This window comes from Macaca nemestrina, chromosome 4 (genome assembly GCF_043159975.1).
Source record: "Macaca nemestrina isolate mMacNem1 chromosome 4, mMacNem.hap1, whole genome shotgun sequence".
In the NCBI taxonomy this organism is placed as follows: domain Eukaryota; kingdom Metazoa; phylum Chordata; class Mammalia; order Primates; family Cercopithecidae; genus Macaca; species Macaca nemestrina.
Window position 1 is genome coordinate 61,179,041 of NC_092128.1, and position 15,223 is coordinate 61,194,263.

A 15,223-nucleotide genomic window follows, 5' to 3' on the forward strand; every position below is an offset into this window, starting at 1 on the left:
CTTATTTTCTACTTTTTTCTCCTGAGTTCTCACATCTTTTTCTTATTGATATCTAGGGACTTTTTAACATGAATTATACCAGACATGTATTTTATATGAACTATGTCAAACAGGTATTACATGTTTTTTATATAACTTTTACTTTATGCACTAATATCCTTTTAACAAAGCCATCTGGGAATCAGGTAACTGGGTGGAAAACTCCAGGCTCTTCTTTAGTCTTAAGTTAAAGAACTGAGAAGGAAATAGAAGTACCACTAGTTCAGATCTGCTCATGGCTCTTTTAGTGGGCTGGGAACTTTGCTGAGAGCTCTGCTATATTCAGAAGTCGAACAGGGAGTACTGGTGTTGGAGACTGGGGAGATATTTCTAGCCCAGTCATATTAGAACTGTGGCAATTAAGGGAATAATTGCAATTGGGAATAAATGCCAGACCACCTATATTATTTGCAACTTTTAGATGAAATGTAGTATATTTAAAATATTTCACAAGACACCAATCCCTAAGTGTACTTACAACGAGAAATAGGGCAATAATCCCAAGGAATGAGTGGATTTCCCGTGTAGCACCAGGGTCCATGAGCATCATCATCTGGATTTCGGCAGTAATTCTCATTCAGCTTACTTGCATCTGGTTCCCAGAAGATATGACTGTGGAAACAACAGGCTTTGCACATCACAAGATGCTCATGCCATCCAAGAGACACAAAATATTACAAAAAGATATAATCTCAGCACATTACTTTCACTGTAGATACAGTATAACCTTCTACTTGGGATGAATTTTAGCTATTTTGTTTGAGGTCTGTTTTGTTGCTGCTGTTGTTCCTACACTTTAGAAGCAGACTCTCTAACTTGGAAATCTGGAAGAGGGCTCCATAATTGGCATATTAGATTTTGTGATTTTGCCTCTATTTGAGAATCCCAGTGGCATGGTAACAATACTTCTGTGCATAGAAATAAGAGAAACATTGTCTAAAGCAAGCAGATGGCAAAGATTAAAACTATAAAGTACATAAAAATACAAGCTATTATACAAGTATTTTTTTACATTTTAGATACAAATGAAGCATCACTAGCAATACCACTATGACAGAGTACAAGATATACTGAAATTAATAATGTGTTAATTAAATAATTAAAATTCTAAACTATATGGGTCATATGGTTATAAAATATTATTTTCTGACAGATAACTGAGCAATACTTTATTTCTAATTTACATCTTAACAATTTATTACAAAAGAAAAGCAAAGATTGTAAATTTACTGTAAATTATTTTATACGGCCATTTTCATTCATGTAACATCAATATTTACATTTACCTCAATAACATGAATGAAGTCAATTCTACGTGGTCACTCTGACTGCTCATAAAAGTCATTAAAACTATGCATCTTACTGAATTTGTTTCCAGTTATTAATTGCTACCATGCTTGAATATAATTAATGTATAATTTTAAATAAAACTTTAAAAAGCTTGAATATGGAAACTTGGACTATATTTCCAGAACAAGGTTCATTTTTCTGGACCAAGAATAATAGTAAACACATATAGTACTTATTACATGCCAGATTGTGTTGTAGGTTCTTTATAGATATAACCTTAGACCAATCTTATGAGACAGTCTTTAAGGTTATACCATATTACATTTGTGGAAATTGAAATCTGGAGAGGACAACTAATTGGTGTAATGTCACATGGCTTGCAAACACTAGAGCTGGGGTTTGAACCCACAGCTGTTTTAAGAGTCAGTGCTCAAAACCGTCATGCTATCTCCTACTTACAAAGTTTGTCCTTAAGCCAAAATGGTACCATGTGACTTAATCCTTGATCAATTTCCTACAAATTGTTTCCAAAAGTCAAACCTAAACTAGATGAATTGAGTATTATTAGGGACCCATTGATAGTTTCTAAATAAATATATCCCATATTTTCAGTGGCATGCTGGTAAAAGTTTACCAACTGGTACTTTGAGGTATGTGTATGTTGAGGATGAAGATGAGGAGTCCTCATTTGTAGCTGTTGCTGATTTCTGTCCTGTAAATACTTCTACTATGAAAATTTCAAGCTTCTAATGTAAAATCACTGAAGGCAACATTTTTGAAAGAAGATGAGAACAATTATATCTCACAAGTCCGTAAGAGCAATCTGCCCCACCCACCACTGCATGTTTCTAAAAATGCTTTAAAAAATAGCAGTGCTGAAATTAGCATTTATTTTAATCATGCCAATTCTTATTTAAAATTATTTAATAAATCCTTTTAATCTTCAGGATAAAATTTACATTTCTTAATTGAGCTTACAAGACTCTCTATATGGTGTTGTAAAGAGGTAAAAATAAACATGTAAAAAATTCACTTTGTGAATTCCTTCTTTGTGGACATTGACCAAGTTACATTCTTTCAGTCTAACCGCAATTATTTCCTATATTCAAATAACCTAATGCTTTGGCCTTTGCACATACGATTTCTTGTGTCTAATGTCCTCTTCCTCCTCTACTTCCCTCGCCCGATTCTTACTCATCATGTACATCCCAGTCAATTTCCCTTCCTTTAAGAAGCCTTCCTGACCACTTATGTCCGAATAGGCACTTCTTCGCATTCCCATAGCATAAAATATGCTATCTTTCATAGTGTTCATATGGTATTTCCTGTTTGCTTGCATCCCACACTAGAGTGGGAGATCTATAAGGATAGAACTCTGCTGCTCTTTGAAGTTCTAGAACTACAGTGTCGATATAGTAGCCATTGGCCACATATGGCTAGCGAGAAATTGATCCAGTCCAAATTGACAGGTGCTGTAAGTGTAAACAGACACCAGATTCTGAATATGCAGCATGAGAGTATAATGTAAAAGATATTTTCAATTATTTTGTATTAAATACATATTGAAATGAAAAACTGTAGATATATTGAATTAAATAAAATATATTAAAATTAACTTTGCCTGTTTATTTTTACCTCTTTAAAAGTGGCTACTAGGAATTTAACAGAACGGATGTCGCTTACATTTGTGAGTTGCATTATCTTTATATTGGACAGCATTATTTTAGAACCAACCTTTTTGTGTGAAGTAAATTAATTGAAACAATATAATCCCCTATTGAATACATTTTGGAAGAGAATAAGGAACTTAAAAGACTGAAGCAAAGTCACTCCATCTCTCTGAGCCCTTAAATTCCTATCCACACATAGGAATCTTTCCTATAGGATTGTGATGGTCAAATGGCATAACTCAGGTAAAGCAGCCATGTTATAGGCACTCGATCAAATGACTGTAACTTGTTTTTTCTTTTATTCTAGTGCATATACTCTGGGATGTTTATGAAAAATCTGCTTTAGGTCACAATTATGTGTCATACTGCTTTCACAATTTTGTAAACACTAGCACTATTGCTAGGGCTGAATAGATGCTACCTTCTCTGTCTATGAGTATATCTATGGTAAAAATCTGTAATTCTCTAAAATTTGTAGATTTTTTTCAATTACATATATGTTCCTGTAATTATTGGAAAATTGTATGTATCAAAGTTCATAAGGAAACCTGTCATTACACATTTTTAATAGTTAAGGTTTACTATTTTAGATATTTAAATTATATATGAGTAATTATTCATTGATTTGTTGTAAACTACTATCAATTATTAAATATGAAAACAATAATCCCATAAAATACACTATTTCAAACACAAGATTTGCCACTTAATTATACATTGTCTTATTAAATTATGTAATTATTTTGTCAATGTGACTGTATCCTCCTTAGAGGTTGGAACTAAAATATTATCCACTTTTTGTTGATGTTCCCCATGATAGCAATTACAGTACAGAACACACACTAAATGCTCAATAAATATCTACTAACTTGAATTGTATATTTAAAAGTTTGCTACATAGAGAAACAATGTTATGATGAGTTGTAAAGCAAAACCAATCTAATGTTTTTATTAGTTTACCATGATATATAAAAGAATAGAAAGAAATAGCAATGTACATATCTAAGTATACAATTTGTTGGTATCACTACATTCTATATATTTGAAAGGAAGAAATTTACACACCGGTGTAAGTCTTCCATGTTCTTGTTCCACATTGAACACGTTAGTCCAGATCTTGTTTGGGATAAGTTGCCCATATAATTTTTGCCATTCCCACGATAACAATCTAGACATAAAATATACAGAAATAAATCTAACGACTATTAAGGCAGATAAAACAAAAACATTTTTTACAAGTATACAGAATCATGAAATCAACATAAAAATTAAAGTACTTGAAAGGGCCGGGCACAGTGGTTTACGCCTATAATCCCAGCACTTTGGGAGGCCAAGGCAGGCAGATGACGAGGTCAGGAGATCAAGACCATCCTGGCTAACACGGTGAAACCCTCTCTCTACTAAAAGAATACAAAAAATTAGCTGGGTGTGGTGGCAGGCGCCTGTAGTCCCAGCTACTCGGGAGGCTGAGGCAGGAGAATGGTGTGAACCCAGGAGGCGGAGCTTGCAGCGAGCAGAGATTGCACCACTGCACTCCAGCCTGGGCGACAGAGCAAGACTCCGTCTCAAAAAAAAAAAAGAAAAAAAAATTAAAGTACTTGAAATCTGTACAAATCAAAAGTACTCAGATATCTCAGGTTAAAATGTCTTTATTTTAAGTCCAATATCTTCATCAAAATAAGGGTTTATGCAAATTCAAATGTAACAAATAATAATTTAAAAACAAAATAATTTAAATGAGTGGCCCTTGGAACAACAAAGAAATAAGAATTTTTAGAATAACACATGTATATCCCAACATTTTCTTCTGAAAAATTTCATTCCATAGAAAAGTAATATAACAAGCATTCATCTACTAGTCACATTCCTTATGTTTTGATTTTTGTCTTTTATGACATTAACATTCTGAGTCACCCAAGTCAGCTGTTTTACAAATGCTCTTTAACTTCAGTTTGTTTGATTTATTTTCTCATGAATAAAACCAAGTTAAAGATACTTAACAGGAATATTGCATCAGTGATGCTTTGTCCTTTTTAGAGCATAACATCTTGTGGCACATGATGTCACTTTGTTCCATCACTGGTGATGTGTTTGATCACTTGGTTAAGTGGTGCAAAAGAAAAACTCCTCTTTGTATTTAACAAAAAATCAGTTGGGGTCTTTGAGTCTGAATAAATATCCTATTGCCAAACAAATTTTCACAAAATAGCTTAGGCATACGTCAATGAATTTTGCATGAAACACTTTTGTCATGCTGATGGTAAAATGGTTATTTTGCTATTTCTAACATTTCTTTGTATTTGTTAGTTAGCATTCTTCTGTAAATAAAAAATTTTCCTTTTCCCTTACCCCATTCATTTAGGTATTAGTAGTAGAAGTGCTAGCACTAGCTGTAGAAGTAGTAAATGAAATGTGGACCAGAGGATTTTCTTTTTATTTCATATGATATATAATCTATTCCTGTTATTCATTTTGATGCTCAAATTGTTCCAAGTTTGGCCAATGGAACCCACTTTAAACTGACTCCTGTGTCTCTTACTATGCTCCATGAGGTTTTCTGTTTCTCGTTTTTTTAATTGAGCAGTTTGTGTTCTCCTGCCTCAGCCTCCTGAGTAGCTAGGATTACAGGCATGCATCACCACACCTGGCTGATTTTTTGTATTTTTAGTAGAGATGGGGTTTCACCATGTTTGCCCAGACTGGTCTCAAACTCCTGACCTCAAGTGATCCGCCCACCTCGGACTCCCAAAGTGCTGGGATTACAAGCATGAGCCATCATGCCCGGCCATATTGTTCATATTTTTAATCAAAAGAAATGCAGTCAGAAATCAAGTTCTTCAAAAAATGTAAGTTGGTCAGGCGCTGTGGCTTACACCTGTAATCCCAGCACTTTGGGAGGATGAGGTAGGTGGATCACTTCAGGGCAGGAGTTCTGGCCAACGTGGTGAAACCCCATTTCTACCAAAAATACAAAAAATTAGCTGGGTGTGGTGCTCACGCCTGTAGTCCCAGCTGCTCAGGAGGCTGAGGCAGGAGAATTGCTTAAACTCCAGAGGCGGAGGTTGCAATGAGCCAAGATCATGCCACTGCAATCCAGCCTGGGTGACAGAGCAAGACTCCGTCTCAAAAAAAATAAATAAAATTTAAAAGATTTTATCTCTCCCTATATATCTATATATTGCATCCTGAATTTTAAAAGAATTATTCTATTTTTAAAAATACTCTATATTTTTAAATAATACCAAAAATTTTTAAAGTGACTTTTTATATTTAAGATTCTTAATTTTTATATGAATGAAAACTGTACATTTGACTATGAAAGGTCATCTACAAATTTACATCAACATTAAGATTTTATGTCGGGAAAAATAACTAATGAGTACTAGCCTTAGTACCTGGGCGATGAAATTATCTGTACAACAAACCCCCATGACACAAGTTTACCTATGTAACAAACCTACACATATATTCCAAAAAAGTAAAGAATGGAAAATACACAAGAGCCATAAACAAGAAATTAATGAAATTGTCTACTTGCAATGGTGAGTAGAAAGTAGAAATGGAATGACATGGAAGCAAAAGAAAAGGACACTTCTCTGAATTTACCCTTTCATATAGCATTGACTATTATCCAATATCAAGGTTTTAAATATTCAAAAAATAATATCCAGAAAGATGGAAATAAAGACAGAAATATGCCTATGTATATATCATATGTATACCATTAATACAGAGAAGGAAAAAAAATCCAGATGATTTTTGGATACAATTTTCTGATTGTATATCTGACTGTATATACTCTCACTAGAATATATTTTAAGACTGAAATAACTGTAAATACATTATATGATATCAATATAAATATTTAAATAAATTATATTGTTTACTGCCTTAAGTGTATAATACATAGTATTATAATAAGTAGTGTTTTATAACATTTTAAAGAAATTCTGTAATCAGTTTTCATTTTTCTTTAATAGTGTTTTTTAATATTCAATTGGAAGAATATTTTTATATATGTTAATTCAGATGTTGCAAGATTTGAAAAATGTTTCCACTCATCTAACTATATGTAGCACTTATATTTTCTGTTTTTAGGAAAATGCCTACATCTAAGCATCCACTTAGAACATTAGATAGATCTATCTACTTAGATCTAGGTATTTTTCAATAGATATAAATATAAACATTTTTCTATAGATATATAAAACAACACATACTATTAGCTCAGCAGTGTCAAACAACAACATAACTGACAGTTAAAATTCCACAGCTGAATGTTGATTTAGCTAACAGTGTTTTTCTTCAGTAGAAGGTCTATGGCTTCTTTATTTTTAAATAGTCCCATAGTCTAGCAGTTTGTTGTATATATCAGGTGCAATGGTGCAATATATTGTTAAAGAATAGTAATATAATGTGGTGTTAAAGAATGAATGAAAGGAAAAAAGGATGAAAGAATGAAAAGGTCAATGTAAAGAGAGTCAGATTTAATCCCAATGTGCCAATTTGAGAATTTAGGAAAGGTACTTAAATTCCATAAAACTAATATTTTCCCCTATGAATGAATGATCTGATAAGCAATAACATGTTTAGTCTCCAAAATCCAAAATTTTCATATTCTATTACCTGATCCTTTTTAAGTGATGTATATGTATATAAAAATATCTTAATATACACCAAAAGTTTATCAAATAATTGTTGTCCTTTATCACTCACAAATTATTAACAAATGTTCAGGTAAATGAGACAGGAACACAGAAGACTCAGCTGGTACCAAACTTCCCTTAATCATTGACTTCAACTTTATTTCCAACTGACCCTTAAAAGAACAGTGAAACTGATTGAAAAGGGACTCATCCCCTCTTCCCTCTACAACTCTCTTTTCAGAGTTGTTCATGAACAATGGCATTGTGGAAAAAGTTAAAGGATGGAAGAAGTATGCAGAGGGCAGTAAGTCTATGAGATGGAGCTTTAAATTTGGCTTGGGATTTCCAGGATGATTTAGGGCTAACTGTGATCATGACCATCACAATTAAGTCTATGTGAAATAGAATATGATCATTTAAAAAGGATAACTCAATTTACTACACATCAATAATTCCCAGGACCTAACATTATTATTAATATTTAATGAATTATTTCTTTGAAAAATCTACCTTTTTAAAAAATTATTTTAGGTTCAGGGGTACATAGGTAGGTTTGTTATATGTAAATTGTGTGTCACCAGGGTTGGGTGCATAGATTATTTTGCAGGCATATACATGCATGTGTCTTTATGGCAGAACGATGTATATTCCTTTGGGTATAGACCCAGTGATGGGATTGCTGCGTTGAATGGTAGTTGTGTTTTAAGTTTTTTGAGAAATCTCCATGTGGCTGAATTAATTTACATTCCCACCAGCAGGATATAAGCACTTCCTTTTCTCAGCAACCTCACCATCATCTATTATTTTTTTGACTTAAAAATCTATTTCAATCTGACTTTACTACCGCTCCCTGAGACAGTTATCTTCAATGGCATCTATGTTTCCAAATGCAATGGTGATTTCCCTCAAACCCCACGGTTATCCAGCAGCTACACTGCTAACAACCAGGGTCAAGTCACTCCCATCTGTAGTCTGAATTATTGAAACAACCACTTCATTGGTTCTCCTGTTTTAACCCTTGTCAAGAATTCTAGCTATTTTCCAGAATGCAGCCAGAGTGATCCAGTTAAAACTTTAAGTTTGGTTGTGTAACTTCTCCTTTCAGAGCCCTAAGAGTCCTTTCTCTTTCAGAGCAAAAGTACAAACGTTTACAATTCCTGAAAGGCTGATACAATTTTAGCCCAATTGCCTCTCTAATCTCATCTCCTACTACTCTTCATCTTACTTATTTTGTACTAGCTATAGTGATGTGGTTATTTACTTAACTTTCCCAGAACTCCCTCATCTCACACCATTTGCATTTGCAGTTTTCTCTATCTAGAATACTCTTACACATATATGTGCATGGCACATGCTGCTCCCTCACTGCCCTTGGCTCCTTCTTATATGTTAACATAATAAGTATGATCTTCCCTGAATATTAAAATATAAAAGAGCAGCAGCCCTCTTTTCTAACTCTGAGACATTTTTCTCTCTACTACTTATGACAAACTGCTGTAATATTCCCATTCTCATTTTTATTTTGCTTATTTTCTATCAGTTGGATATTAGCTCCAGGTGATCAGATAACTTAGTTTTGTTTACTGGTATATCGCCAAGGCTTAGAACTGTGGCTGTCAGTAGCATACACTCAGCTAAATAAATAAATGTTGAGTGAATAAACATATAAGAAAAACCCAACTTCAAACTTGGTGATTTTGTTTGCTAGCCAGCAAAACCAGTGCAGCAACAAGTACATTTTATGCTGTAAAATGTGGCCTCCCTTTAGGCATTTCCCCTGAATTTAATCATGCCCACCCTGCAGAATGTCAGCTATTACCTTGTCCATTTGACATATCACAGTTTGGAATTTGGGAGCAGTAACCAACTCGGATGTTTGGATCAGTGGTAAAACACCAGGGTGATTCAGACCCATCTGGATTTCGGCAGTAATTTTCTCGTAGGTCCCTATTGAGAATAAGCATGTTAATGTAAATTACCAGAGTTCTTACGTTGGTGAAGTCAGAGCTATTACATTGCTAGAATTCTAGAATGTATCATGTTTATAAATAGAGTTCTAAGTTTTTGCCCTTAAAATAGCTATAACAATTTAATATTCAGCATACATAACTGACACTGCCCAAATTACTGAAATAAATGCTGTCATATGTTAATATTTTTTTTTCCTTCCACAGGTGTAGAGTTTCACCCAAACATTACCACTTCATAAAAGAGAGAAACGGTACCACTGCATTCTTCTCACTCAGTCTCAAGATTTAGACTCTCAGTTGGTACCATTTCAAAACATTGACCTGTTATTTATTACATGTTCATGACCCATATATTGTGTAGAAACAGCATGTGGAAGAAATGTTATTATCAATAGTCATTAACTACTCTCATTTAAAATGGAAGTTCAATCTATTCAAATATGTCCCACGAAAATTATGATAGCTATTTTTTCCTTGAGTTCTGCATTTCTTTGATTTATTTAATTTGTTGCATCAATTTACTTTAATTACAAAGCAATTCTTTATGGATTTAGAGAGGCTACCTAAAAGCTTTATACATATTTCTGTAAAATTAAGGCCCAGTTATACTATAGAAAAACGAACTATAGAACAAATTGTCAATGTAGTACATGTATATTCTTCATTTTACCAGTATTTTAATTAGAAATTTAGAATTCCTAATAAGAAAAAAAATCTATGCTAATAATCCCTGTATGTAAAAGAATTTTAATGGTTTTCTATCAATATAAATAAGGTTCACATTAAATAAAATATGGATTTCATGATAAATAAAATGTGTTAAATATGCTAATTTTAAACAAGTATGTGCTTTTATTTCATAGATTCCTTGTTAATAATTAATATTCAATCTTTTGGAAACCACAGTGTTTGTATCACTTAGCTCCAATTAGAAGTACTATTATACAATTATATTAATATCCAAATGGACCATTCGAAACTGAGAATTTTTTTTTTTTTTTTTTGAGACGGAGTCTCGTTTTGTCACCCAGGCTGGAGTGCAGTGGTGCGATCTCAGCTCGCTGCAAGCTCTGCCTCCCGGGTTCATGCCATTCTGTTGCCTCAGCCTGCCGAGTAGCTGGGACTACAGGCGCCCGCCGGCCATCATGTCTGGCTTTTTTTTTTTTTAAGCAGAGACAGGGTTTCACCATGTTAATCAGGATGGTCTTGATCTCCTGACCTCATGATCTGCCTACCTCTGCCTCCCAAAGTGCTGGGATTACAGGCATGAGCCACCACGCCCGGCCAAAACTGAGAAAGTTTTAAGGAAGAAGCTTGTGTTGCGTTAGAAAGTCAACAAGTAATAGTCTTATCTAATCAAAGTCAGTCCTGACACAAACTATTATTTAAGGATATGAGAACATCAGCCACCAATGGTTAAAGCCATGGTATAGTTAAGTGTTCATAACCCATATTCAAACCTTTAGCCTTCCTATACAATTATTAACTAGAATAGGTGAGACAAGCAATTTATAGTTATATATACTTTTAAAAATCTATGTCAGTATAAAATACGTGTGTTAAATTTTACATAAACTTTGCATACACTTTGGCTTTATTTTCTATTATTTGGTAGAGATGGAGTCACCCTTTGTTGCCCAGGCTGGTCTTGAACTCCTGACCTTAAGCCATCTTCCCGTCTCATCCTCCCAAAGTTCTGGATTGCTCATTTAGACAAGCTAATTAAGTGAAAATCGAGGGCTATCAAAGTCTTACTGTGGACTGACTTTAACATCTGTATTAGAAGCACGTCAGTCAATCTAGATGAAGCAAGAATGAAAGTCAAGATTTGCCGAGATATTTTTACTAAGTCCTTATCTTTCACTTGAAGAAAGGATGGTTTACAATTACTAAAGGGAATTGATTTTATGATTTGTGTAGATTCATCGGAGGCAGTATTGTTCAGTTACAGTGTTCCAAAGATTGCCATTTGTAAGGTCTCAGTGCCAGGGCAAGTAATATTCCATGTTTAATATTTAATAGAGACGCCTGACCAGTACACCCCTCACTACTGGATCACAAAGAGTAAATGGCAAATCAATGTCCTGAGAAAAATGTTGAGTCAGATTTTATCAGTTTTGTAACACAGCACAAGCTTTGTTTCGTAATATTTATGTTTGGTTATTTAAACCAAATAACAAAATTAAGAAATGATGACTTAAATTCTGCCAAAATATAACAGGTAACTTTTGATACTTAAGTTTCACTTGTGAAGTCTGTGAAGTAAATGTTTATAACCATTCTGTTTTTCTTACAGATGAATTTCACTAGGTATCTTCACATACACAATTTCTTATTGGGTATTACCAGTCATTAGAAGTTAACAAAAATGTGAATGGCAGTGACACTATCTCCTTTGTCCCTTATAACTAATATTCTCTGTGTTTCTTTGTTTTTTTCTACTTTGATATGTATTTCTCAGGTGTGAAACTCATAGGTCAGGAATAGAGAGTGAATTGCTGTGATGGAAATTAGGGAAATAAACCCAGAATGACAACTATCAATTTTGTTATTGTAAATTAACGGGAAAACAATCTTAGATTAATATTTACTATTTAAACAAATTATGGAACTAGCTAAAGCTTGTGCATGCACACACACACACATACAACACAAATCTCCCCTCTTCTATGGTGGATGGGCCAACTAGTGCTCACAGCACCTCATTCAGAAATGTTAGCCTGTCTTATTAAAAGCCAATTACATAAAGCCAATATATGTTATTTATAGGTGCTATTTCAGGAAAGCCACTACAAATGATGTGTGTTATTAATTTCAAAAGCAATCACTTTATGTTCCTCATAACAAGGTGGACAATTTGAAAACACATGGCATTGTGTTTGTGCCTGTCTACAAAAGCCAAGTGGTGTGAAAAGTACCCATAGAGAATGCACAAAACAACTATGTAATTGATGCTCAAGGGCAGTTTCTTTGGCTTGAGTCATCTACACAATTGTTTTGCTTCCTCACTTTTCAAAGCAAATCCAGAAACAATTGAACACATTCATTTAAGCTTTGAAAAATTATTTTATTCACAGATCTTTAAGGCTAATAACGGTTCAGTGGTAGGCCTTTTCTTTCCATTCTTTCAAAAGGAAAAATGTGTAATCCTCCCAAAGCTAACACGAAAATTTAAGAAGGCAGTATTTTGAAACATGCCTGGCTATCATTACTATTAATTGATTTATTAAACAGACCCACAAGAGCAAAGTTGTGATCAGAAATCCACCTAGGGATGTATTTCCCAAAGCATAGTGAATCTACCCTCTGGATCTGAACCACCTAGAGTGCTTAATGAAATGCATATTTGAGGACCAAATCCCATATCGAAAGAATCAAAATCTCTGAGTGGAGGAATAATCTGCCTTTTAACTCCTGATTATCACTGGGCACAATAGTTTGATCACTAACACAAAATTAGTAAAAAGTAACCACTCTACCTCATTTTCCCCAGGGCCTACTGAAATGTATAACATTTGCCTACTTTACTCACTTGCACTTGAAATTTTCAGGAGTCATGTCATGCTTGTGAGGATACTGAGAATCCCAACGCTGACATGGAATTCCATTCCAAATGGTATTGGCAGTGCCCCTGTAGCCTTCTCCTTGACCTTGGATGCATTCAGTTGTTTCCATAGGAACATCAGTATCATTTACAGTATTGTCAGCTATTGGAAAAACAATAACAAAAAAACTTACATAAAATCTTTGAAGATGCCATCTGCCTCTTAGAGTTCATTGGCATTTTTATTAGCAGACTTTTTTCCTGTTACTTATAAGTTTTTATAACAATTGAGTGGAATAAGAAATTTAACTGAGTCCAAGTGATCTCATTGTTCAGTTCCCACCTATGAGTGAGAACATGAGGTGTTTGGTTTTCTGTTCTTGTGATAGTTTGCTAAGAATGATGGTTTCCAGCTGCATCCATGTCCCTACAAAGGACACAAACTCATCCTTTTTGATGGCTGCATATCACTTGGACTCAGGAAGGGGAACATCACACACAGGGGCCTTTCATGGGGGGGGGGGAGGGATTGCATTGGGAGTTATACCTGATGTAAATGACGAGTTGATGGGTGCAGCACACCAACATGGCACAAGTATACATATGTAACAAACCTGCACGTTATGCACATGTACCCTACAACTTAAAGTATAATAATAATAAATAAATTAAAAAATAAAAATAAAAAAAAAGAAATTTAACTTAACATTATTACTAACTTCACTCCAATTTTCCTTTCATTTAGATCCTAAATTAGTTTTTTCTTGAACAGTTACTTAAATGCATTTTACTTCCACATGTATAACTTACATATGCTGAATATATAGTGTTTCTGAAATGACTATACAATTATTTCTAAAATCAGCTTGCTTGTAAGTACATACTAAGTGGTAATGAAATTAACCACAATTTTCCTCCAATCTAATACATACATTCTGGCCGGGTATGGTGGCTTATGCCTGTAATCCCAGCATTTTGGGAAGCTGAGGTGGGTGGATCACCTGAGGTCAGGAGTTTAAGACCAGCCTGGCCAACATGGTGAAACCCCGTCTCTACTAAAAAAAAAAAAAAAAAAAAAAAAAAAAATTAAGCCAGGAGTGGTGGCAGGTGCCTGTAATTCCAGCTACTTGGGAGGCTGAGCCAGGAAAATGACTTGAACTTGGGAAGTAGAAGTTGCAGTGAGCCAAGATTGTGCCATTGCACTCCAGCCTGGGCAAGAAGAGTGAAAGTCTGTCTCAAAAAAGGAATTAAATAAATAAATAAATTCTAAGTTTCTAAGCTGACAAGTTAAATATATTTTTAAACAACTTGTTTATAATAAAGAAAAAAATCAGTTATTCCTAGGAAGATCTATCTCCTGCTTTTTTCCTAGTCCAACTTCAATGCTTACTATACTTCATGAAGATTATGAAATCCTCAGTCACTAAGCAAAAAAAGTATAAATTTAAATTTTTACCACAATTTGGTCTCTCTCTGTGTGTAATGTTTAGTCAATCAAAATATAACTCAAAACATTCCAGAGCAACTAAAATTCATATTTCTTAAAACATACATGGAAATGTTTATGGTTTGATAAAAGTGTAAACTTCCCAGCTACCTTTACAATCTAAATGGCCATTCAAGATGCCTCCAAATGAAACTCAAGTCAACAGCCTCTAGGACAGTTTAAGATCTGAGTAAATTTCATTGATGTATCCATTTTGGAATTGGATGTACCACTGTACAAAGTATAGGCCAGAATTAGACATGCTTTCAGTGACTAAGAATGCCTATGAAAGTTTTCTATAGTTAATAGTGTAAATATTTTTAGTAGCTCTTAAATTTCATCTAAACATTTCTCTCACACAAACCATTGCTAACTTATGTAGTTAGCTGAATGCTTTATTTCATTGCATTCTATGAGCTAACCTTAGGCAAACTAAACAATAGCCTATGTTTAGAGTTATTCTATGAAGCTTTGTGAGAAAAGGGAAAGCATTACCTTAATGACTACCCTAATTACTGAAATAAGTTGTACTATGCAAATTTCCATTAAATTCCTTTTAAATAACTTTATTGCAACCC

General features: G+C 34.0%; 1 protein-coding gene across 4 annotated transcripts in view; it reads right to left on the minus strand.

Moving 5' to 3' along the window:
- Window positions 1-15,223, minus strand: part of LOC105475398 (hepatocyte growth factor) — a 68,520-nt gene that overhangs the window by 14,306 nt on the left and 38,991 nt on the right. For all 4 annotated transcript variants that reach the window (XM_071094746.1, XM_071094745.1, XM_011730603.3 and 1 more), the window contains 4 exons: window positions 13,148-13,322; window positions 9,465-9,592; window positions 4,065-4,167; window positions 518-651 (listed from right to left, as the gene is read on the minus strand). In XM_071094746.1, coding sequence (XP_070950847.1) covers window positions 518-651; window positions 4,065-4,167; window positions 9,465-9,592; window positions 13,148-13,322 — 540 coding nt within the window. The remainder of the gene's footprint in view (window positions 1-517; window positions 652-4,064; window positions 4,168-9,464; window positions 9,593-13,147; window positions 13,323-15,223) is intronic.